Raw genomic sequence first — 27,561 nt, forward strand, 5'->3', positions numbered from 1 at the left:
TCCTCCTTAGTTTGTGTTCAGGTATAACAAAAACGCAACATTCTGTAATCAGTTCATGTTCTCCATCAAGGAAAGTGTGGTACAATATTTAAAATTTAATTATGGCATAAAATTACATAAATACATACCTTAATAAAATTTGCATTGATGTAATCTGAATCTTGTGGGGGAGTTTTTAAAGTCAGTTTAACTCTGCTGTGGTCAACTAAAGGATAGTAAATTTATGAAGAATTATTTTCCATGTTATATTTTGCAGGCATTCTCCATAACATTACACAACAAAACAATTGTAATACTGATCAATACTTTAGAGAACCATTTTAAAAAGTAAACATACAAATTTTACTCCACTCCTCATTGCACTCTAGGTTTAGACAGCAATTTATCGGTGCTATGACTGTAAAGTTTTCTGGCCCTTTGGATAGGATTCCAGGGACATCATGGAAATCATAGAATCTGTAGCCAAATATTTGGCTGCAGTACTACAAAAGAATTCCCCTACCCAGTTAAAACAGGGGAATAGGATGCAAGAAATAATTACATGTCACTAAAATTTATAACTGATGTAAATAAATACCTAGCGAATATATATATTATAGAGGAATTTTACCTTTTATTAACTGTTATTACTATTATCTATTTTTTTAGTTCATGTAACTGTCACTATGTGCGTATCTATTTATCTGTAGGTTTTATTTTTTATATGCCATTAAAGGTTTTGATTTGAGGTAAACAAACTTTCTCTATTAGAAAATACTTGCTGCTACACCAAACTCTGGCCATTCATTCCTGTTTCAAGAACAGCATTCGTACCTACTATAGTGATAAGACTGAAGTCATGTTTCTAGAGATTATTTTTTATTACTGACCTCAAGTTCAAAGGTAGCTGTTCACTACATTCCTTAGAAACAAACAACACTTGGATAAAACTTATTTTTATTTTAGAATACTTCCATCCAGCTCAGATTAACAAGAGTCTAAACCAATTGTATAGGTAAAATTGAACACCAAATTACTACAAATCCAAAATTCATACAACTAGGCCAAAAAAAGGTGATTTCAAGTAAGTATGGTTAGGATGCCACTGTGCTCCATTAAGGTTCACAGTACTTGTTCAACAGCAAGTATTATTAAGTATGCAGCTTTCTAATGGTAAATTCCAAAGGAAAATATATCCAACAACAAAGAATTTTAAATAAGCCTGAATTGAAAAAGGAAAAGGTGGTATGAACAAAGATGCAAGGATTTTATTCTTGCTGTTCTGACAATATACTTTTGCTGAGGGCTTACTATGTAGATGTGATGCTTATAGTTTTTAACAATCTTGAAAGCTTATTAGCTGCCTTACGTTTTGTGGCAAGGTGGGATGTAAATATATTAGGAAAAACAGCAAACAACTTCTGAATTCATTATGGCACTCTAGGGCAGTGGTCCCCAATCTTTTTATCACCGGGGACCGGTCAACACTTGACAACTTTACACTTGACATGGCGACCGCTGGTGAGCACCAAAGGTGAGCCGGTGTCAGAGTGGCAGGGCAGCCCCCAAGGAAGCAGCTGGGGAGGAGGATGAGGAGGAGCTGCGGCCCGGTACTGACTGATCTACGAACCGGTACCAGTCCCCGGACCAGGGGTTGGGGTCCACTGCTCTAGGGGAACAGAATTCTGTTAAGTTTACTCAGGTCTTAACTATGGACACATGTAAGCTACATGTAAGTTATAGATATCTCAAACGTTGCAGACATTAGTTTTACCTGCCTGAGAATTTTAAGACTTGTCACAGCACTCATGAATTAAATGCCACTATGTTTTGAGGTAAGATCTCTGAATGACATGGACAGCAAGGGCGAGTTTATCCAGAAGTTTTTCATTTGCATTTAATTACTCGCTACACTCTGAAGACAACCTAAAGTTTTGTTACAATTTATTATGTTCAGCCATGTTCTGATATTCATCTTGCCAACTTCTGCTGGCACTGTTAGTTCTTTAATTTTTTAAAGAAAGTTAGCCTTCTGTTGTTTGAAACTAAAGGCTGTCTAGGCAATCAATCATTCTTGTTCCAAGTGACTTTTCAAATAATCTGTTACTTTAGTAAAGTAGCATTTGGTTAGTATCACTATTGTAATTATACTGGAAAAAAGGTTTTCCTAGGAGGCAGATTTTCCATAAAGATTCATCTTCAAAGAGATAGACAATCTGATTATGCTGAGTCAATCCAGACCTCAAAGAATTTGCCAAGTAGAACTATTTTATTCAAAGCACAAAAAATAAACCGTGAAACACAACTGAGACAAATAGTTGAGTCATGTTTGGCAACGGAAGTTATCACTGCTCTTGTCTTGTCATAAAGTGCTATCCCTATCCCTACAGACTTATAAAATAATTTAAATTTTGGTGCTTCTCTGGCAGCAGGAAGGAACCTGCAGCTATCTTTTTGTGTTACAATTCAGATTACACAGGTGACCAGGTAAACTTCTGGTTAAGCTACTCTTAACAGTCAGAAGTGCATCCAGAGTAGAAGCAGTTCTAGAAATTCCTATCTTCTAAACAGATTTTTTTTCACTGTTAAAAGGCACTAAGTCAAATATTTGTACAAGTGGTAATCAATCTTTCCCCCACTAAAATATTAACTTGAAATATGGAATGTCAGTCAGCTGATATATTCAGAATTCGAATATCTATGCAGATGACATTTAGTGGCTCTTGACTGAATTAATCAAATACTGTAGAACTGTTGCCTATTAAAAATTCACAGAACTATTTCATCTCTGTTCCAGGATCTGCCCTGGTAAGGTTAAGACCACAGATCTTTCAAGAAAACTGTGTTTGGAATAATTATATATCAGATGAGTCACAAAACTTTTTCTACATTGGTTCAGAGACTGAAGTCATTAACAGATTTTAAGCCTTGAAAACAATTTTTAAATAGAAACTGGGAGGCCGACACTTTTACAAAGAAACATTTACTTAGGCAGATGAAGCATCTTTTAAAAAATACTACTTCGAGCAAATAATTACCATCTAATTTACTTATTCAAGATATTGTAAATGTTAACTGGCAAGACACCTTATTAAATGCTATTAAAGTGTCTATTTAAAAGAAGAGCTGGGCTTACATGGCAGTATATCCTTGTATCTGTTCTTTTTCACGTTTTCTTCTTTTTCTCCTGTGACTGTTGGGTAGATCTTTTCTGTTCTATACTTGGTTGATAGCCTCCTTAGCCTCTGTAATTAAAATGTTCTGATTTAAATTACTTTTTTCAGCTGTTTCAAAATACTTCTTTCAACCAAGTTGCTGTATAGGAATAAGTTTAGTTGCTTTTTTTCAACCACCATGTCTCTACACAGCTGTCTTTAACCTGAAACTAATACTGAGCAACAGTTAGCACACCCCAATTAGGTGGGGGGGGGGAAGGATAACATTACAAATATAAAAATATAAGGAGGTCAACATTTACAGTGTGGTAAATAGTATCCAATCCACAACAACCCAAAAATCAAACCAGAAATGTTCAAGTCTGTGATCTGGTGGTGGCAAGTGCTGTTAAGTCACAGCTGAATAATGGAGATCACATAGAGTTTACAAGGCAAGAAACATTTGGAGGTGGCTTGCCATTGCATGCATCTGCATCATGACCCTGGTATTCTTTGGACATCCCCCATCCAAATACCCGTGAGGGCCAAACTGCTTATCTTGTGAGATTTGACAAGATTAGGCTAACCTGGGCTAGCTATGTCACGGCTGCCTAGTACCAAAACGTGATCAATCTAAAGGCAGATAAAAGCATTATATCTTCTATATAATTGCTACCATGGCTGTTGTATATTTGTCCTCCTGAATATCTGACTACCCCTTTGAGCATAGCCAACTGATCAGCACGCCAGCCCAAGAATATATTCTCTTTATTCCACAGGAAAGAGGCTAATAGTGCTGGGAAACATCAAACAAACACAAACAGAAGGTACTGTACATTTTTAGAAGAAAGCTAAAGAAAAATTACTTTCCAAAATTACTTCTCCAAATCCTCTTCCAATCCTCCTCATCATTCCTCGGATCATTAGAGATGTCTGATGCAGACACGGACAAAAAGCACAGGAGGAAAATGGACTCTGCAGCATTAACAGCATGACTATCTCCCGGCCTGAAACACCCTAGCGTGCTAAAAGGCAGGTAAGGTGGGAAAACCTAACAGGTAAGAGGGAGGTAAGGTAGAGATCAAGTCAAGGTAGAGAAGAAATAAGGAGAAAAAAGGTTTTCCTAATACAAAGAAGTACAGTAGAGCTATGTCTGCGCTGCTTTCCCTGTCTGAGGAAGGAGAAAAACTGAACGGAAGGTTGAAGGGCACATTACAGGAAGAGGAAGGAGGGTGTTTCCCTGAGAAGTGGATGAGAAAATCCTATTTCATATGTCCTCCGATCCAGGAGAAGAAACTACATGGACTCCTTAAGAGTATGACAAAATGAAAGACTGATTCCTACTTTGTGAATGGCTAGTAGCATAAGAGGTAGCATGAAAATATTTCATACTATGTTTAGTCTAAGATAAAAACTCATAGTACCAAGTCTTCAGATTCACAACCTACACTATCCATCCATATTTACTCAGGACATTGTTTTCTACAACAAAGTCTATACTTCAAGTTCTGCTTATTCATTGTTTTACAGAAGTGGTTTGAAAGATAGTGACTGTTGTTACATAAGGCAGAAGAGATATTTTAAACAGGAACAATATATTTCCTTTTTTCAAACTGGTGGCATCACTACACTGTACAATACAAAATACACTGCCTGCATTGCCCAATCTTACGGCTTAAAAATAAATGTGGACAAAGCCAAAGTCATAACTACAGATGGATCACTGACATATGTTTACCTCAACGGAGCCCAAATTGAGCAAGTCAAAGAAATTAAATATTTAGGCTCATTGTTGCAAGAAAAGAAAGCGTCATCTACCACTGAAGTCCACAATAAGATTGGCCAAGCAGCATCAGCATTTGCCATACTCACATGGTGCCTCTGGAAGAAGACAAACATCTTTCTCAAGACCAAAGTTCATCTCTTCCAGACACTAATCCTGCCAATACTCCCATATGGATCAGAAACATGGACTTTACTAAAGCCTGACAAACAAACTTGGGAACTTTCAAATGTGATTTCTGTAGCAGATTCTGGGTGTCTATGTGATCATAATCGAAATGAGACAACTCGTACAAAATGTGACAACCAGCTGCAAATTAAAGAACAAATCCAAAAGCGCAGGCTGCAATGGTTTGGCCATGTCTACAGAACGAACACCAGCAAACTGCCTCATAAACTCCTCTGGCGAGACCAACCAACTGAATGGAAGATCCAACGACTGGTGCCAAAGAAAACATGGCTTAAACAGATCGAGCGATTAGAAACCAGCGATTGACTATCCACATGGCTAAAACTACTGCCATCAACTGCCAAGAGTGAAAACATATTATAAACAAGGCAAAAAATCCAGTGGCACCTACAGCAGCATATTGGCTGAGAGGACAACCTGCTCGACTAATCGCCAGCTATAGGATAAAAGGAAAAAGAATACAAAATACATTATTTTTTAGGTCATGTGTCAACCATGTCACAGTCAGATAAACTTTCACAGAGATCCATTTCTACTGATTCCTCATCAACTGCACGCAACATGTACTGTGGGGGAGGCAAAAGCACTACCCCATAATTGCTTTGGATCAGCAGTACTGACTCCGTCACCACAGTGGCCATGTAAGACCAACAGCTTTACAACAAAGAGCAAGGGAAAAGTCAAAGGAAGGTAAAGGTAGCAACATGTACTTGCTGCTAGAGAACCAGCTCAGAGTTAATTCTTCTCTTTCCCTTGTTCAAAGGAGGTAGATGTTTTCCGTAACCAAATATGTTTGGTTATGTTCCATAATTTTTCAACTGCTTTAGTCATTTATTGGAAAAACGTCAGTTTCTACAGATTCAGTATTAGACAAGTGTGGTTTGTTTCAAGGCTAGAATTAATGTTTTTTTCAAATGACTCTAAGGAACTGAGAAAGAATATATATGTTCTACTAATTTCAGGGGAGGAGATGAAGTCAAAAAACACTTTATGAATTCACCTCTCAAGGTATATAGGAATGTCTATTATAATCTACAATCTGAAATGGAAAAATACATAATGCAAGTGAAGAGAGAGTAACCTTGCAACTGAAGTTCCACAATGACATCTCTGGGACAGTTAAATCATGTTGGGAGGAAGAGATGCTACCTATGGCATATCAAGCATTGTTCTTTTTGCATGCTAAAATCTGTGTCAATTTTCAATGCCTTCAGGGGTTTTTTTGCCCTTAAATTTAAATTCTGTAAGGGGGGAAATATGTCATGTTACTTAAAAACCTTTGCAACTAATATTCCAATAAGAATAACAAGCCACACTGTTCAAAGGACCTTCCAACTTTCAGCATCCACTTTACAAGTGGAAGTGGAAGCTCTGCTTCCATTTGCAGAAGCTTGAATCCAACTCACCATGAACGAAGAAATTAAAGATCAAGGGAACCAGCAAACGTTCCTATTTTACCCAGTCACAGATTGCTGACTGTCTACAACATGGCTTGCCATGAATGACGGGATATAAATTCAATATAATAATAGTCATATGTTAGTATCTAATAACTGTATTCTGGCACTTACCTACAAAATCAAAGGCTTCAATAATACAGGCCCACAGATTCATCTCGTTTTTGCAAATTTTAGGTTAAATGTTCTTTTATAATAAATGTACACAGTTCAATTGTACCTTACTCTGCATCATCAGCAGAAACCTGCCTGTAATTCAGTAATAATTTGTTGCTCTTCCACTTAAATTTAGGAATTACCACATTTATACTTATAATAATGACCAATGAATTAATGGGCTAATTAATAAGAACTTCCAGGAAGTTCTGTGCTTATGTATTGGAGCCAGAATAGATAGGCTGCAGTCCACTGAAGACGTGTTGCTATTATCTATGTCAGAGTTCTCGAACTGCTACGAGTTTTGCTTTAAAAATGCCACACAAACTAAAAAAGGCACACATTCAGAATTAACTTTTTTTTTTACCCACTGTTTGTGTTCCTCTGCTACTGAGATAGGATTAAGGCGCATACAGTAGATGCCAGCACAAACAACACAAACAGTGTATTCCAACAATATAATCCACACTATAAATTTACAGGAAACCACTCAGCTACTCTGCCAAAAAGTACATTTCTTTGAATAGCTACAGCATATTCTTACATGGAGCTGGTGTTGACACAACTATACATTCTTTCCCAAAGTCCTGCCACTGGCTCCTTATCATTTCTCACATTCACTTTACACTTCTAGGGATACGTTCCAGAAGAGATCCTCAGTTGTCATTTTCGAGTACCAGATTTGAATTTTCTATCTTGCACAAAGAATCCAGCAGGAGAGGAGCACAAACATAAGAGATAGTGGGCAAAGCTCAGGGGTTTTTCTGTGATTGTTACAAACCTGATTGTCAGGGTCATGCACACACTGTATGTGCCCCCCCTCAAAAAAAACCCACATGTGTAGCCCAAATATAGGTTTCCTTCTGTCCCAGTAACCAGAATTCTTAAAGTAATGGGATCAAAAGAAACCTAATTTAGTGAAAGCATTTACTTCTGAATACAACTAATTGGAACTTGATGCATTGGAGGGGAAAGAATTGCACAAGTACCATAATTTACCAGGTTTGTGAGGTCTGAATCAAGACTATGAAAGGCCCAGATTACCCAATGACCTTCCAGAGTGACAAGTAACCTCAGCTGAATTGCTTAAACAGAGTTGAAGAGCTGTAGAGTAGTAGAAGACTGTTGAGCTTCAGTATGGGACTCTCATCACATTGGGCCATTTTAGTGTTGCACTCTGACAATTCTTTAAAAAGGACAATTTCTTCATAAAAAAGGAACTCTTGAGGTAAAAACTAGGAACGTTTTTTTTTAATTATCCTACCTCCCATCTTCCCAAAGTTTTTCAGGACCCCACCTGGAAGTTGGCAACCCAGGTCACTACATATGGAGGAGGAGTCAGGAATCAGGAATCAAACCCAGCTCTTGAGATTGAGCCTGCTACTCTTTAGCCACTTCACCACACTAGATCTCAAGATCAAGCAGGGAGTGGGGGGGGGGCAGAACCCAGGAAGTTCACAGTGCAGATGTATGTGCTAATGCCTGTTGAATTCCTGGGTGCAACAGGCTTTCCTTCTAGCACAATAATAATAAAAATCCCAAAGTGAGAACAAGGAGAGCAGTTGAAAGGAAAGTACGGAAGACACAACAATAAGGAAGAAACTGGAATCAATACAGGAGTGGAGCCTGGGATTTCTCTTCCCCCACAAATTCTTGGACAGCCCCATTTATTCTGATATAAATTCCTAATTTTGAGTGACCATTGTACAAAACATCTGCCTGGGTAGAAAAGAAAAATCTGCAAAAATTGCCGAATCTTGCTCTCCTAATAGCACAGACCACTGGAAAGGGTCTCCTCACTCTTCCTCCTGCTAAGCTCCAAAACACCTCTGGGAACCATGAAAGATTATCACCCATTTGTTCCTGCGGCAGGCTAGTAAAAGTATCTGATCTTCCAAAACAGCAAAATACATTCTTCAGTGACTAACTAAATGAAACAGTGCAATATGGTTATACTGAGGTCATAATAGCTTGACCTCAATAGCATGAGTAATTAGAGAAAACTTTTGCCAAAGCCCACAATTCTCTTTTAACTGGATAACTGGACAAAACATGATAAAAATGTGCACCCTTCCTGTTTAGCCTATTAGTATGAGCCAAGGAATGTACTTTCTACAAGAGGGCTATTTGTGACAGAGCTCAACAGTATTTCAGCAAATAACCAAAAAAGATTGTTACTAATAATCATCATCACTAGTTTAATACTAAACATTAAAGAGGAACATTGTGATATAATAGCTCACATGTGGGATGTCTAATTATAGCCAGAGAAGGCTACCCCCACTAAGTTCAGCTAATCATAGCCCCCTCCTACCAGCTTCTTTAATAGCTCCATGCACAGCTCCAAAATGGAGCAACCAACTCCCTCAGAGGTTGTTTTGTCTCAGAAAAAAAATGGTGTACAGGGAGAAGCCACTGTCCCACACCAAATCAGGCTACTGCAAACTTCTATTGTGTTAGTGCAGAGAAAGTGAGTGGAGACTGGGAAATTCACACCTGACTCATTAACAATTGTAATGTGTATGCTGGCTGTCAGTAATCAACTGTGTTTCTAGAAAAACACTTTCTACTTCCAATGGTCAGGACTATCACATCACACTACATATAAAACCATAGTGAAAGAATATACGATTCAGCCTGGGTTTTTTTTTTCATCAGTATATTCCAAATACTTTGGTCCTCAAAAGTTTCTGTCACAAGCAGTTTAATTTATTTTGAAAGCATACATGCTGCTATGATGCCCCTAGTCCCATTTTCCTTTCATTTCTCTTTCCTTTTACCGACTAACCCAGCCTAGTAATATGTATTTTGATTTGCTGAAGGCTGCCCTATCCTGTCACAATACAATATTTTTAGTGTTGGCTCAGTCCAGGAACCTGAGGGAAAGATCAGGCTCTCCATTTAACTTAAACAACTTACATGACACTTAAGGTGTTTTGAAATTTAGAAGTAAAGTATTTTTTATAGAGGAAAAAGGTCAGGTGAAATCAGGGGTTGAACATTTCTAAGGTGCAAGAAGTTCATGTACAGACTTTAAGCTTTTATGTTTCAAATTAATGAGACTTACTTAAAATCTTTACAATGAGAGACTTTTGTTCCTGTGTTTTCTCAAGTAAGATAGTAAACTGAGTATTCTCTCATTTGGTTTTCAAAAGACTGGTGCACTCTTTCTAGTACCCAAATCTCTCCTCTTGAGGTATTCAAAAACAGTATCTAACCACACCAGACTAGGGATCTCTGTGCTCTTCAGAACCAACTCCCTGCATGAGTAGGTCAAGAAATTCTTAGGTCTCTAGATCTATCCAATTTCTTTGCCTACGTGGAAGTCTTCACCTACTTCCCAAATTTCCGTGCCAACTTCCTTATCTGTGTTAAGCTGTTTTGAGTCAGGGCTGAATTCAGACTCAACTCGACCAAGGCAGAAATCTGACTTTCTCCTGAGCATGAGGCTCTCAAGTCTTTCTCTGCTCAAGTACTGCTAACCAATCAGATTACTTGGAGCAGCCTTGATAGCACCCAGACTCCTCCTTACATTAAGGAGTAGTGCATAGGCAGACAACCAGAAATATCCTTTAACACTGCACTAAAAATTAATTTGCAGCACATTGCTTGGTCAAAATTTACACTGAAATAGATGTCAGTTGTACCTCAAATGGTAAAATACATCTATACACCAAATGATCTGCTCCCAAGCAAGAATAGAACCATGGACGTCAGCCAACTGTCCATCTCCAGGGCACACCTGGAAATTAGTTTAGATTCTGTGGGAATGTTAAGGGCTGAATCACTAACAGGTTCCTCACCGCTCAAAAGAGATGCATACCTTTGGAACAATAAACTCTCAGAACTAGCGACTAATCTTGTCAATTTCTCAGTCTCTCCTCCCCTTCACACCCACAGACCTCCATTAGCAATTCCTAACATCGCACTCCATCCCAATAGCTTCCAATCTGGCACTCAGGAAGTCTCAAGAAACATTAACACCTTTAGTTCTACTCAGGCAAAATGAATCATACTTCCTGAGAACTCAAGGTTTCTCCCAGGATATTCTCTTCACTGGACAAATTCATCACATGTCTCCTAAGGTCACTGTCAAACACAGGAAATCCCATCAATGCGTTGTTTTAGAGGCTAGTACATCAGCACAGCAAGGGTACCATTTCACCCTATATGAATACAGCACCCAGTAATAATTGTATGTATGTTCTGGAATTCTAAACACACTGTCACTTGCCTGTGGGCCTAACTTCCTCTTGTATATATGCATCTTCCGGTTGCCTTTTATACACTACTTGTATATTGCATATAGACTTTTTTCTTCTTTCCTTCCATGAAGAGCTGGCCAATTTGCTGCTGCCTCCTTGGACCCCTCCATCATGACAGTAAATATTATTTTTTCCTCCCTTTTCATGTTTTGTCACACAAATATCCAGCCAAAGCACATACAAATTAAAATCTCACAAGGCATTAATCACTGTTGTCTTTTAAAAGTTTCCAGTTCAGTTTCTTCCATTCAAAAGTCATTTGTTAAAGGTTAGGAAAGATGCTAGAAGCACTAAAGTGGTATAGCAATTAGAATGCCAGCTTCAAATATCCACTCCATCATGGAAGCTTTCTGGGTGACCCTGGGCCAGAGACACACATCCTAATGTACCTCCTCATAATGGGAGAGAGGAGAATGATGTAACCAATTCTGGGTCCGCATGGGGGAAAAACATGATAACTTAATATATATATTATGAGAAATCCTTTGTTCCCCACACATCATGCAAGCAACCCTGGAATACTGTCAATAGCAAGTATGAAGAACCCTACAAACTATACCTGTTTGCTCCACTAATAGACTCATGACTCATGACTCTTAAACCTAACTCCCCATTCAGTGCTGTCAATTCTAAATGCTACGTGCATGCAAATTCCAATGGACAGATTTACTAAACTAAACATAACAGTTCTACAATATCATGCTACACATAGTTTAAACCCATTAATGTAAGTCCTATCCTCTGCTGTCATCTTCCCTCCTCTAAGTCATGGGTAGTCAACCTGTGGTCCTCCAGATGTCCATGGACTACAATTCCCATGAGCCCCTGCCAGCATGGACATCTGGAGGACCACAGGTTGACTAGCCCTGCTCTAAGTGACAAAATCTCAAATACTTTTCAACCTCCTCTTCTCCAGGCTGAACATTCAGCCTTTCCTAATAGGGCTTGGTCCCCAGACCCTCATTGCTCTCCTCTGAACCCTCTCAATTTTGTCCACATGCTTTTTGAAGTGAGACCTCCAGAAATGCACACCGTACTCCAGGTACAGTTTGACCAATACGGTATGCAGTGATACTATGACATCTTGTGATTTTGATATGATGCCCCTGTTGATATAGCCCAAGACAGAATTTGCCTTCTTTACCACTGCATCACACTGTCTGCTAATATATGCCTTATAGTCCATAAATATCCTCATTCGCACACACTACTCCCCAGAATCTCCTATCCAGTATGCATGTGACCAGATGTAGAACTTATCCTTATTGAACTGCATCTTGTTCTCATATGTACACCTTTCCAGCATGTTCAGATCCTTTGTATTGTAGACACTTTCTCCATAAATCTTACCAAGTATTCACATATTTTGTACTAGACTTTTAAAAACTAAGTCGGATCTAAGCTGTAAAACACATGGCTTCAGCAGTGAAAACATTTAATTTTCTGAAGGTCAGCACTACATCTTCTGTTTCAGTATCCTGTTTTAGCATCAGGCACTGGTAACTAACTAGTATTGAAACCTGAAATGCACTTTACATGGGGCTACCTCTGAAGGCTCTCCAAAAGCTGTAAGTAGTGAAAGTGACAGTTCATTTATTAAGGATGGTCTAGTTGTATAGAACCTAATAGACCTGCCACTGGATGTACCTCTATCCTACTAAACATAATCCAAGGATTGAGTAAAACAAAGAACAGCCTGTACCTAGCATGTCTTCAGACCATCTATTCCCATAGGATCCTCCAGAGTCTGAAATTCCCAGGTGTTTTCCCTGTGTAGAGAAAAGTCTACTGGATTGAAAACAGAGCATTTTCTATTCCACACATGATGCAGCAGGTTACAATTCTTTCTCAATTTTTCTTATAGTAAATGAAAATGTATCAATGTTGTATCACAATATTGGGGCAACCACCAAAACCTTGTTCTCTTACTCATCAAGCTTATAGCCTGGTGATAGGTGGTGCACAACAGTGACCCAAATATCTTAGTTTCAATTTTCAGCTTTCATGACCCCTTTACTTACTACAGTATCAAAGGCTGTATTATTTTTGCTTAGAAACACAACTTCTACTTGAGCACCGCTGATGTCAAAAATTGTAAAGTCTATATGGCTTTATTTTATCCACTCTCACATATTAGTTTGTCCTTTGCTTTGTTCATGTGCATTCACCACTTTCACTCTGAAGCTGGACCTTCTGCTGGAAGCATTGAATAGGAAACCAAAACAAAACTATTAATTCTGCCATTTTACACTGCAATTTTTAAAATGTAGGTTACAAGTTCATTTTTATATTTGCAAAGAATGGCCTGAACACAGGCATTCCACATTTTATTACAGGCTTGTAAATAACCACTCACCTGGCTGTTAAAGTGTAAGTTATCCTTAGGCAATCAGAAACCCCTTCTTCAAAACATTGATCTCCAGCACACATTTAGCCATGACAATTTTAAAAAGGCCTTTTACACATCTTCTGTTCAATATTGACCATGTCCTTAACTATGCATGAGTCAATGCTTTGCCTTTGTACAAAAGCTTCCTGGCATGTTTTACAAATCCTGCAACTGCCATTGTATCATCATTCCAACTACAAGTTCCTTACAGTGCTCTTTGGAGTTGCAACCAACTTCACATTCCTGTACCAATTAAAGGAGCCCTAGCAATTCCCAAGAGGCAGCATGATCTCTGAGATTACTAGATTTGGGCTTGCCCTGCCTTTCTGTTTGCTTTTCCTCACACACACGTGCTCTGATGAAGGAACTTGGAATTTGTGCGAGCCATGATTCCTTCATGGGTTTGAAGGAGATGCAATTGTTCTGCAAAGGGAAACAGCATGAAAACTGTTTTATTCCAAGTCTATTACTATAATCTGTGGGTTGTTAAAATAAAACAAGACATGCCCCCAAAGCTACCTTTTAGAATCATCAATCAAGTTTTGGTTTTCTCTAAGAGCTGGCATGCAATGACATGGTCTATTGGAGGCACTTCAATAGAGCAAGTCAAAACATTTAAGTATCTAGGTGTTACCTTCCAATATAACCAGAAATAGCGCTCCCACTGCCAACGAGCTATCAATCTGGCCAAATCCTCTTCTTTCTTGATAAAACAGTTCTTTTTCTCTGCGAATTCCTGCAGCAATTAAAATTTTTAATGCCAAAGTAATGTCCCAGCTCCTGTTTGGATGCCCCTTATGGGTTCCTGCCTTTAACAAATCTATTGAGGGTGTTCAATCTGCTTTCTATAGGCAAATTGCAGGGGTTCCCAATTGTGTCTCCTACCATGCCATTTGCGCAGAATTTGGCCAAATTAGGGTAGAGACAAGGGCCTGGATAGCTACTTTTAAATTTTGGGTCAGACTATTTTTTAGAATAGAAATTGGCAGCCTTTTAACATGTCTAAAAAGTGACCCTCTTAAATTTCGATGGTTCCAGGCTACTGAACAAAAATTAGTCTCCATTGGCATCGATCTGAACTCCCTACTACCTCTGGAAGAAAAATGTATCTTCCGGATTATTAAACAGAGAATATTAGACCATGAGCAGCAGGAACTCATACCTACCCAGCCTCGAGTCTGCTCACCAGCATTCTTTGGCATCACTATGCAGAGAAATATTATGCCTACATATTTACATCTTCTTGAAGTCCCACCCCTGAGAAGGGCTTTTCTCCTGGCACGAATGAATGCTTTCCCCTCAAAGGTCTTAGAGGGAAGATTCCACCGTTTCCCATACCATGCAAGACTCTGTCCGTGTGGTTCTGGCTGCCCTGACTCTGTCTCACACATTTTGTTAGATTGCCCCTTATATGAGCAGTGTCGGGATGACAGCTTTGTTGCTTTGCTGGGAAACAAGCCTTCTGTAAGTAAATCTATGACCTTGCAATTTCTGCTCTCTGACAAAGACCCAGAGGTAACCATTTTAGTTGCCAGAGTTTTAACTAAGATGCTTTTATAATATGCTGCCTACCTTGTATTTTATCTTTTATAGTTTATTTAATCATTTTAAGATCTGTTTGGTTATGTAACCCCATGGCCTATTTTATTATTTTGTTGAAATTTTAAACCCTATTTTTATATGTCTTACACATATTTTATGCCAATAAAAGGATACTGACTGACTGAATCATCATTAGAGGGGGTGCAGGGAAAGGAACGTGGTTATGTGATTAAGTATGCAATATATCTCAGTCTCATATCGGAGCTATTCTTCAGGATTAAGATACAAAATGATAAAAGTTTGAGTTCAGCAACAACCTTAAGGCCAACAAAGTTTTATTCAGGGTATTTCATCAAAGAGTTGGTCTTAAAAGTGCAACTGGATTCAAACTTTGTTCTGCTGCTTCAAATCAACATGATTACCCACCAGAATCTGAGATTTAAAAAAAGAAAGTCACAGAAACTTGTCAGTTGTTCTCAGATATGGCATCCTTGATAACATGAATTTCACCCTCATTGTAACTTACCCTATAAGGCCAGAGGTCAGAAACAAAACTGTCCTAATTATGTTGTCATTCAAATGTACTTTTAAAATTAGCTGGAATGCTAGAAGAACCATATAGTACCTTATCTATGAACCTGATGGTTTATTAACTGCAATAATTACCACATTTATTGCATTTTAGGAGTTATCCATATAGTAATACAGTCAGATGAAAAAAGCCTGTCTTCACGCTCCACAAAGAAATCTTATCAGATTCCAACAAGTACTTTGATAAGAAAATCTACACAAGAACTACAGAGCATCTAAAACAAAAACAAAATTCAAGTCTCGATGTTTCTTGTCCCAGATCAACCAGCATCCTTTGCTATAAATATGTCTCTTTGCTTGCTCCCCCTATCAATGACACAGGATATGATGGTAAAACTACGTAAGGCATACAAGGTTAAGAAGTATTGCTACTAGGATTCCATGCACCTGTTTATTCCAAACAAAATGTGATCAGTGGATGGCTGCAGACAAGTTCTCAGTAATACTTGTTTTTGTCTCATTAGGCTATCTTAAAAAAATTCTGGAAACTGCATTGGTGAAAAAAAGGCCAGGAAGTTATACCGAAGAATCCTCCCCCAAACAATGCACCTGCTCATCCTTTTAACGGTAGAAATGGCTGTACAAGGAGAATCTAATTGGAGAACTTTGCCCCAGCCATCCTACAGCCTATATATTGCTCAGACTTTTTTTGTTCCAAAACCCAAAGAACATTTAAAAGGAACACAATCTGAGTCCCTCAAGGATGCCAGAACTGCCATACTTACATAGTCAAAATTGAAGAGTACAGAATTCTTCAAGAAAGCATTATATAGAAAGACCACCTTCAGAAGTCTATAGACACGGGTGGAGGAAATGTTGAGAAACAATAGCTACACCTTTTGATATTTTTGTTCAAATTTTTTTCCTATGTGTTTGTAGCTTTTTGACTTTCATATAAAAGGCTCATTTTTTTGAACTCAGGCTCATTTGATACTGATAAGATTTGTTATTGATAAGACCTGACTAAACCCTTGCTCAATCAATAGAGCAGCTCCTTTGTACTGTGATGCTGGACAGCTCTCATGACTGAGGATGAATGTCCACTAATGGAAATTTTAAACATCTAGACAATCATCCAGCAGACACTGTCCCAGCTCAAATATGGAAGCTTTTCTCCCATTTTCTGTTACTTCTTTATTACTAGTAGCAAATACTTCAACAAAACAAACAGCATTGTTTGATTAAGGGACCAATATTAGAAGCTGATGGAAATTTTGCTGATCAAAGTAGGACAGTTTCCATCAATTCCAGTCTCATAGGGCAGACCTACCCCCCAAAGAACAGCACTTCAGGTGGCATTCAGGGCAGCAGTAGAAGAGGTGAGGTGATAAAATTCTACTCTTCTGGCAAAAAACTCTTCCACCAGGCAGTTGATTCCCATTTTATATTCTTATACCAGCCTTTCTCAACCTTGTTATCACTGAGAAACCCCTGAAACATTCAGGTTTCGAGAAGCCCCAGAAGTGATGCCAGAAGGACACACCTCCCTGACATGCCCTCAGAATGACAGCACCCGGACACTCCCACCAGATGTGACATCACACTCTTGCCCCAGCAACACCTGAAATGGCCCAGCAGTCAGGAAAAGGGTTGGGGCAGGCATCCAATGCTCTATCAGTCCCTGTCATCCTCCCATACACTTAAGTTAAAATGAGAGTGCTTATCTCTCTGGACTCGTTACTAACACAATAAGCCTCCACCAGCAAGGATATAGATGGCCAGGGCCCCTACCCTTCCCACCCCTCCAGGCCCATGGGGTAGGTCAACATGACCATATGATCATATCACCCAATATTTTTTGTTAATTTATATATAAATTATATAAAAATTAACTCCCACTCAATTGGCAAAACCCTCTCGGGACCACTGAAAAGACCTAGTGTTTCATGAAACCCTGGTTGAAAAAGCCTGTCTTATACTGTCCAGGAAGAATGGTACTTTATTGAAAATGGAGAGCAATGGAACTGTATAAAAATGCAAATAAGAATCTGACAGTTCTCCTTGCAAATAAGAATCTGACAGTTACAGATTAAGAGTTGTTCAAAAGAGTGACATCTGTTGGTCCCCTCCCCAGACACCCTTCCATGACTGAACAATTTGATCTCCCTAGTGTTGTTATTCATGTTGTGTTGTAATTGTTACTGATAGATTGCTGTGATGATCTATCGAAAATTGTATAATGTTATGGTGTTATAATCTTCCATGTAAATTTATGCAATGTTCCATGTAAACTGCCCAGAGCCATAAAGAATGGCCGGTATAGAAATCCAAATAAATAAATAAATAAGATTCAAGTGCAGGTTTGTTTGTCTGAATGGTTCTGTGCTCAGCTTAATGCCTTATACGCCCCTTCACCATGGCTGAAAGAACAGCAGCCAACATACTCAAAGATACAAACTCATAACAAAATAGCACTGATACAATCAAAAGTCAAAGAAGACGGTCAGAAGGTAAATATAATGGGTTGGATCCTATGACTCCACTCTAATGGTGACATTGTCTGCCAACAAAAAACAAAAAACCCTACACTACCATGGTAAGGATAACTGATCCCCAGAATCCATACACACCCTACCCTAAGTACAGAAATGTAGCTGCAAGTATCAGAGACTTAAAGAAGACTGAAAACAAATTCAGAAAAGGAGAATCTGCCTTGCAATAGAAGGGATGAAGAAACTAGTTATTATCCAGTGAAATTAGTGTTTGACACAAAGTTACAATAACATGAAAATTACAGAGTAGCTTTTTTGATTGCTGTTATACTGTCCTAAAAAATCTAAAATGAGGATTGGCCACAATATCATCAAAATATTCTGTTTAGCTAAAAGTACCCATTTGTTGTTGTTATGTGCGAAGTCGTGTCCGACCCATTGCGACCCCATGGACAATGATCCTCCAAGGCCTTCCTGTCCTCTACCATTCCCCGGAGTCCATTTAAGTTTGCACCTACTGCTTCAGTGACTCTATCCATCCACCTCATTCTCTGTCATCCCCTTCTTTTGCCCACGATCGCTCCCAGCATTAGGCTCTTCTCCAGGGAGTCCTTCCTTCTCATGAGGTGGCCAAAGTATTTGAGTTTCATCTTCAGGATCTGGCCTTCTAAAGAGCAGTCAGGGCTGATCTCCTCTAGAACTGACCGGTTTGTTCGCCTTGCAGTCCAAGGGACTCGCAAGAGTCTTCTCCAGCACCAGAGTTCAAAAGCCTCAATTCTATGACGCTCGGCCTTCCTTATGGTCCAACTTTCGCAGCCATACATTGCAACTGGGAAGACCATAGCCTTGACTAAACGCACTTTTGTTGGCAGGGTGATGTCTCTGCTTTTTAGGATACTGTCTAGATTTGCCATAGCTTTCCTCCCCAGGATCAAGCGTCTTTTAATTTCTTTGCTGCAGTCCCCATCTGCAGTGATCTTGGAGCCCAGGAAAATAAAATCTGTCACTATCTCCATTTCTTCCCCATCTATTTGCCAGGAAAAGTACCCATACATCTGAAAGTAACTAAAACCATTCCTGGTATATATGTGGAGTCACTTGATCGTGGCACAGGAAAAACATACAGCTGAATACAAATCAGTCAAATCAGAGTCCCTAATATGATGTGTGAGAAAAAAAACATTTGGACTGAAAAGAACAATTGTTAAAGGTGCACTAAAACTGAGGAAAATTCAGTCAGTCCAGGGCAAGTGCTATTTTGAACCGGCACAGAAATTCTCCGGGTCATCAACCAGGCTGGAATTGTTGAATAACAGTATTGCAAGAGATGGAAACACAGCAGTCTGGCATAAGCCTGCCTTCTGATCATATGCACTATATTGTTTTGGAAATACATTGTTTCTCACATCTCCTCCAGACATCTTCTAGTCCTCATGCTCCCTAATTCACTCATTAAAGACATAAGGAGGTGGAATCCTCAAGGAACACAGTTATTATGACCAAAGGGCTTCCAGCTGGCATGAACTGGTTGGTCAAATGTCCATTCATTCTTCAGATATGGGGGAGAGCAAGTACACAATGATATTTGCAAAAGGTAGTGGTTGGATTGTAGATTCTTAATGGGATTGTGGGCACACAGAGGATGGTGTTTCCTGAAGATCACTTTCTCTTAGATGAGGTGTTACTTGCAACCACAAAATCTACAATACATTAAGTGTGTGCTGCTTCAGCACTTGCAGGGTCCAACTGAAGTACATTCATGGTCTCCATCTTGTTGTCTAGAACAGTTTTGACAGGTGGATAATACATCTTATCTTTGGGGACTAGAAATTTTCTTTATGCACAGCAGATACTACAGCAGCCATCCTAGGAAGGGGTTTTTGTTGGTATCAATAAAACTCCATATTAGCATTATATACTACCTACGCATGGAATGTTCTGTGCATGGAATGTTCCATAACATGTGTCTGGTAGTCCACAAAGACAATATGAAGGAATGCTTTCTCCTCAGTGGTAGCTTATATTTTCTGAGTAATTGACAAACTGTTTTGCTTCCTTGTGTGAAGCACAGATACCGACATTTAAAAGAATCCCTAGCAAAATCTTCAAGTCCAACAAGCTGAAATGAATGAAGAGGCAACAAAGCAGTAATAGACTGCTGGATTTTGCAGCACTCTGGTCCCTTATTTTATTCATATATTTCACAGTTCTTTCCCAAGCATTCCAACCCCATACAACAGATGCCTAAGGACTTCAGAAACTAAATACTAGTCTCCCAAAGTCTTTTGTTTTGATACTGAGTACACTTTATACTCAGAAGTATCAAACCTTTTCTTATATGACTGCTATTGCTGCTTCTACCATTCTATCCTTTTTTCTTGTCACCTTTCCTGTAAGAATCTTGTGCAGCCCAAAGAAGCAGTGCCATATCAAGACTGTACTTCACTGTAATCAGTCACTGAATCTTCACAAAATAGGCAACTTGACGGAGCTATCACAGTTCCACAGGGCTTGCAAGATGGAACTAGTCCACCAGGCATTTGGTTAAGGTTGTGGAAGATCTGGAATCCCTCCTCAAGATGCCCCAAAAGCCTAGGGCAGAAAGCACCCTCTCCTCCTGAGGCTAGCAGGCGGTGGATGCAGGGGAAGGGCCATTGGCACATGCTGGACTGGTGGGGGGGGGGGGACTAAGAAGAGATTATGCAGCCTGGGAATTCTGTGATTTTATCAATGTTTTATTGGGGTCTGTAAATCACCACGAGCTGGCTTGGTCAGGGAGTGGAAGTCATGCGGCCTGTCAATCAATCTATTTTTAGTCAAAATCTGCAGGATTTTAGTAAAATTTAATAGGTTGTACTTTATGATTCTGCAACAAGGTAACAATTCTTGTCAAACTTCAACACTTCATTGCAGAAAGTTCAAAATACCACCTGCTTTGGACAGATGATTTCAACAATTTGCAGTTAACTTTCAAAGAGAAGAAAAGTTGGTTTTTATATGCCGCTTTTCTCTACCCAAAGGAGTCTCAAAGCAGCTTACAATCGTCTTCCCTTTCCTCTCCCCACAACAGACACCCTGTGAGGTAGGTGAGGCTGAGAGAGCCCTGATATTACTGCTCAGTCAGAACAGCTTTATCAGTACTGTGGTAACCCCAGGTCACCCAGCTGGTTGCACATAGGGTAGCATGGAATCAAATCCAGCTCACCAGTTTACAAGTCCACACTCATATAATCACTACACAAAAAGCTGGCTCAAGAATGACTCTTGCCATTAGAAGGGGGAAAAAACTCCCCAGAAAAGAATACAGTAGGGATTCCACAATGGTCAATTATTAGATCAATATGTAGCTGTACTTTACCATGAACTGCTATCTCTACAAATAAACAGAGCCATCATTAGTGCATAATACATAATATCCTAAATGTATTTTTTCATGCTTTAAAGTTTAGTTACTTTTGGACACTTGGGCATTCTTAGAGAGAAACTCATTTTTTAAAATGGAGGTCCCCCCCCTAAAAAAAATTGATCTGAGGACATAATACACACAAAAAATGAACATGCCCTGCCATTTTTAGCTTTTTGTTATATACGTTTGGCTTGGACCTAAAATCTTGTTAACTGCACTGGACACTGGACTATGTGGAAGAAAACATCTGCATAGTAATTTACAAGTGGGTAAAACTGCCACTACAAATAAACCCCTGAGCCTGGCAGACTGCCTTCAAGTTTGCTGCCTTTGACTCCAAAAAGTCCAAAAATGCAGATATTGCAAACATCCCTTTAAGGAGAAGAAAGCAATAAACTCATTTTTGACCAGAACAGGTCAAAAGACAATAGTGAACTTGGAAGTTTGTAAAACAAATCTCTCTCAGTTCAGGATTGTAATATATATTGAATCCAGCAATATTAGAAATTCTTCCACAGACAACAGCAAGGAATTCTGATTCTGACAGCTGGTGTGGTGCACTGCTTAGAATGCCAGGCCCAGGTTCAAATCCCCCATTCTGCCAAGGAAGCTTGTTTGGCAACTCTCAATCAACCTAAACTACCTCATAGGGTGGTTGTGATGATAAAATGGAGAGGAGAACTATGTAAGCTGCACTGAATTCAGAAAGAAGGGAGGGATATAAATAAATTACTTTTGATCTTTCAAGCAGCCTGTGGAGGCTGAAGAACATTCTGAATATCTGAAGCATAAACTGGCTATGCTCATTACCCTAACAGCTGTCTAGGAAGACACGGAAGCTGGGCAATGAATGGCACAAGTGACTTCTTGATTCCACCATGTCAAGAGAAAACAACACAAAAGCAGTGATAGCATTTAACAATCAGTCCTATTATCCCCAAAGAAAAGTTCAGATGCAAGATTTCCTAGAGATAAATATTCTTATCGCCCCAAACTGGACGACTGAATGAATGTCTTGGAAAACCATACTACCATCTAGCAATGCTACAACATGGTATAAGCAGTATATGTCCATGTATATGGTGTGTCCATACTGATCAAACAGTTAATATCTTCTAAAGGATACTACGTCAGCCTCAACACTGGTCGGCAGGCCAAACCACGGAACTGAATTAGGGAACCAAAAATAATTTACAATACTATATTTGCTCCTCATGAGTAGCACAAGTCCTTAAGTCTGACAGAAATTTACAGTATGAAATAAAGAACCTTTATATTGTTCAATATGAGCCTCTTGTGGCGCAGAGTGGTAAGGCAGCCATCTGAAAGCTTTGCCCATGAGGCTGGGAGTTCAATCCCAGCAGCCGGCTCAAGGTTGACTCAGCCTTCCATCCTTCCGAGGTCGGTGAAATGAGTACCCAGCTTGCTGAGGGGTAAACGGTAATGACTGGGGAAGGCACTGGCAAACCACCCCGTATTGAGTCTGCCATGAAAACGCTAGAGGGCGTCACCCCAAGGGTCAGACATGACTCGGTGCTTGCACAGGGGATACCTTTACCTTTACCTTTATATTGTTCAAAGGGTTCATTGTGGCTTGTTTGGTAATAAGCATGTCTAGGACTGCAATCCTTATTTCTTGACAGCAGGTCTGTAACTCATGCTTACAGCAAGAAGGTACGTTTCTTATTATCTTTGTTTCAGTAACCAGTCCCAATTCCTGATCCAGACTCTCTTTAAAATGAAACTGCAGGATAATAGTCTGAACCACCACAGTTCCCAGTGTATATATGCACTATAATTGGCCGTCACAGATACCTTGCAATGTATATAATCTTGTTTATGGAAACAGTGTGGTCAGCTGAAACCATGTTTACAAAAGAAGTCTTTCATTGCTCTCACCCCAAAAGTCTTTAAGCAAAATCAGTGAACAGTCCATGTGAAACTTCATAAAATTTGTAAAACTTAACCTACACTTTGTTTAACTGTGGAGAATGTCATGCACTATATACAGTATACAGATAGGCCCAACAAAGATATGTAAAACTGAATGTTAATGACAGATTAAAACCTGGCTCATACACTCCCTCTCTTCTCCCTCTTGGGATAAAGAACTATTCACATCTTAGTTCATTCTAATAAACCAATACATCTAAATGTGGGAGTCTAGATTCACTGAAGATACTTTAGAATTGTACTAGGAAGTGGGAACGAAGTCCAATTTATTCGGGTGCTTAATGGCAAAGTTGACCAAAAGCTAATAAAACCACTTAGGGGGCCCTACCTTTTTTGAGCCTGTGGGCACCTTTGTAGTTCAGACACACGGTGGTAGGTACAGCCACAAAGTGACTCCTGCAGAAACTTGAGCCAGTCACAAAATTACTGTCATACAGCTTACCTTCAGTTGCAGAATGAAGATTCCTGCACTGTGATGGCAGTGTTTGGCAAAGCAATGTTTTTAAAAATCTGCATAGCCAATCAAATCATTAATAGCTAATCAGAAGCCTTGTCTGGCAAAAGCCCCACCAGGCCTCACCCACTTCCTAAAAACACTTGGTGGGTACCAGGAAGGTGTTATATTCCACACACAAAAAGCAGTATTAAAAGGCCCAGGCCCTTATCAGTCCGGAAAAAAAGTTAATTGTTATTTATGGATGCAAACATGACCTCTAGTCAAAATTAGCACCTGTACACTAGACACTGCCACAGCCAGAAGTAAATGTACATGGACCACCCGGCAAGAACCAAAAAGGTTAGGGGTAAAATGAATTTTAGAAAAATTGAAACTATTTATAGGAGCTCAAATGTTTAAAAAGCATAAAAGAATGCCTATTTGGCACAAATAAAACATCTAGTGTACATCAAAAATGCCAAATAATTTTTTGACCTTGACCATGGCCAGACCTATTTTTCAAGGGAGAAGGCAGGGGAGCAAATATTTGGAGAGGGGGAGCTATGGCTCAATGGCAGAACATCTGCTTGACATGCAGAAGGTACCAGGTTCAATCTCTGATATCTCCAGTTGAAAGGGTCCAAGTAGTAAGTGATGTGAAAGACCTCTAACTGCTACCAGCTTCAGCAGACAATACTGAACTTGGTGGACCAACAGACTGATTCAATACAACTATGTGTTGTTCATGACAATTTTCCATAAGGATAGAGTTCTTCACAATTTCCAGGGAGCGTATCCTACTATTCCTGATAGTAAACCAAGGCTCCCATGTACAAACTATGAAACAGTCAGGATTCCTGAAGTTTATTGATATGCTAATTTGTGATAGTCTAATTCACAATTTCAACCAACGTTTGTGTCCGCTGCTCAGTGACAGTACATAACAGTTCTGGCAAGGTATATAACAAGTACACCTTCAGAATCAATAAATATATCAATCAATGATATATACCTGAGTAGGTATTGCATCACCTAGAAGGAACCCTGCTTCAGAGCATTTACTAGAAGAATGTACCTAATGTGAAACCTCTATACAAGTGAACATTTGATAGACAAGTTGTTAGAACTCAAGAATCTCCCATTATACTCATATTGCCATAAATTAGTCAAGCTTCTGCGGATACACATCAAATTTTGGGCAAAATGCACAGCACCCAAAGTTTCAGTCCAGTAGCACCTTTAAGACCAATAAAGTTTTCTTCAAGGTATAAGCTTCCATATGCATGCACACTTCTTCAGATACTGTGAAACAATTTCCTCAACCATTACATATAGAAAGGAGGGGGTAGTTGCCAGGAAGGGCAAATTAGAGTCAAGATGCATAAGTAACTGTGTGATTATAGCTGAGATATCTGAAGAAGTGTGCATGCACATGAAGGTTTATACCTTGAATAAAACTTTGGTCTTAATGGTGCCAGAGGATGCAAACGTTGTTCTATCTTTAATCATCTCATGGTGTTATCATATACCAAAGGTTAGGTTTCCACAGTATGCCCCTGACTTGAATTTGCTGATCTAAGTCTGTGCAAACAAGTTGCCAAGAACAGTAATCAAAGCAATCACATAGATTTTTTCAGTTATGCTATACTGATATTCACTTGACTGTATATAGTTTTTCCCCATTTTTAATGTCTGGCTATTTTCTATTATTAAGCTCCATCCTGATGAGAACTAGTATTATGGGAACAGCAATTCTTTTTCCCTTCAATATGCCTCAGGTTTAGTTGTAGCAGTATATGACAGTTGTGCAAAGATTACTACTATTTAATTTTTATATTACTTTAACAATGCCCTGGATAAAGTACAGAATCAGTAAAAAAAAGTCATTTTTGTCATTGTATACTCACAGTTTACATTAGATGGATAAGAGATTCCTATCAAAAGCAAGGATAGAAAAATCCAGGCTAGGGTTCAATAAAATTATAGCAGAACATTTTTAGTGAAGACTTAGAAAAAGGATATGGAAGTCACCAGGAAGGAAGAGGAAATAGCATTGTAGAAGGTGCAGGCATTGTCACATAAGGCTTTCAGTAGCTGTTATTGAAATCAGGCTTGAAAATTTACATTGGCCAGAATGCCCATTCCAATTAAAGACCTCTCCTTTACATGAACTGTAATCAAACTGATATGTGAACATGTCCACTAAAACCAGATTGCAATTTTCAGCAACAGGCAGCAAAACAGGTAAGCTTGCACCAAACAGGTGACATAAAGGGGAACATGGGAAGTATCAAAAGATTATGTGAGCCCTTAAGAATTACTTAAGTCAGAAGGAAAGCAGAAGTGAAGGGAGGGTATACCACAGCATTTCCACACACACAAGAACTTCTACCCAAAGAATGCAACTTTGTCTTGCCCTTTCTGTGGAAGTCTGAAATCTCTCCCCCCCCCCTCACACACACACACCACTTCTGCTGCTGCAACTGACAGGACCCTATAAACAGGATTTTGAAGAGCATTTCAACTACACTGAAATAGGGGGGAGACAAGAAAGCATTACCTCCACAGAAATGCAGCATGAATTCATCCCAGGGCATAATAAAATACTGGCATTATGTTTTAAATTTGTGTGTCAAATGGCTATAAGCTGCTTTCAGAGACAATCTTTGTTTTTGAAAAGCAGGTTAAAATATAGTAAAGAGTTGGGACTAGAAGCTTCAATATGACATTATGCTAAGTAGAGATCAAGGCCAGACACAGAGGCATACGATGCAACTGGTTGAAGCACCAGAATTCCAGGGACATCCACCTCATTCCCCTCTCTGCATTTTAGGATGAGTTACACCAAGGCTGCTTAATAGCACACTGAATGGGTGATTTACCCCTGCCTGCAGGAGCCTCCCAAATTTCATCAGCTGGTCCAGGATACTGACAGAATTGTAAAGGAAAGGAAGTGAGAACCGACATTAGCAATGAAATTGTGAGAACAGTATCCCAGTCAATTCTTGAGCAATGTATATAATTATAATAGCTGGTGTATAAGGCAAGTGATAAAGAGAGTGGCAAAATTGGAGGGCAGCTAATATTCAGCTCACGGCAGTCCTGCAGGTAACATAAAGGTAACAGAGAGCCTTGCAGAGGAACAATGTCAACTGCAGACAGAAAGAAATTAGCAAAGTGACCACAGCGGGGAGCTAAAGCAAGCAGAAGAGTAGAATAATCTAAACAAGTACATGAAAAAGAGTCCCAGCAAGGTATGCAAAGAGGAAAGAGTTAACCCTGAAGACTGCAAAAAAGGGAACAGTAGCAAAATTTTGTAGCTGCATAGAAGCGAACAGAGGAAAGTGCACAAAGTAGAAGACAATCTAAGGCACAAAAGCCTTAGTACAGGAAAAATGACAGCTCCTTCAAACAGAAATAGGAGAACAGATCTAGATATAAGTGTTATTGACTTAAGAATTCTACCTTCACCATGATGTTCAGCTTCCATTGACTTTGACAACAAGGAAGACAGGTTAAAAGGAAAATGCATATAGAAGGATGTAAAATATTGGTATTAAACAGCAGTTTTGGAATGTAACAGTATAAGGGCTATAAGGATTTGAGAGTGTGTCCATGAGATTACAAAGAGAAACAGGAAACCAAGAACTATCCCTGTGGGGCCCTTATGGAGAGCTGGGAGATGATGAAACAGGACATAGAAAGAGGGATCAAGAGACAGGAAGTCAGATAGAACAGGGTCATATGAGCAGCAAGTTGTTCAATGAGAAATGTTTGGTAAGTGGTGTCAAAGGCAACAAACAGATCAAAGAAAATGAGTCCTCGAAG

At 39.2% G+C, this 27,561-nt stretch overlaps 1 protein-coding gene across 2 annotated transcripts in view; it reads right to left on the reverse strand.

Annotated features, from left to right (window-relative positions):
* PTPN12 (protein tyrosine phosphatase non-receptor type 12) overlaps nt 1-27,561 on the reverse strand; it is a 54,173-nt gene that overhangs the window by 24,201 nt on the left and 2,411 nt on the right. For both annotated transcript variants that reach the window (XM_077338058.1, XM_077338059.1), the window contains exons 2-3: nt 3,116-3,224; nt 129-205 (exon numbers count right to left, since the gene is read on the reverse strand). In XM_077338058.1, coding sequence (XP_077194173.1) covers nt 129-205; nt 3,116-3,224 — 186 coding nt within the window. The remainder of the gene's footprint in view (nt 1-128; nt 206-3,115; nt 3,225-27,561) is intronic.

This window comes from Paroedura picta, chromosome 5 (genome assembly GCF_049243985.1).
Source record: "Paroedura picta isolate Pp20150507F chromosome 5, Ppicta_v3.0, whole genome shotgun sequence".
Taxonomy (NCBI): Eukaryota; Metazoa; Chordata; class Lepidosauria; order Squamata; family Gekkonidae; genus Paroedura; species Paroedura picta.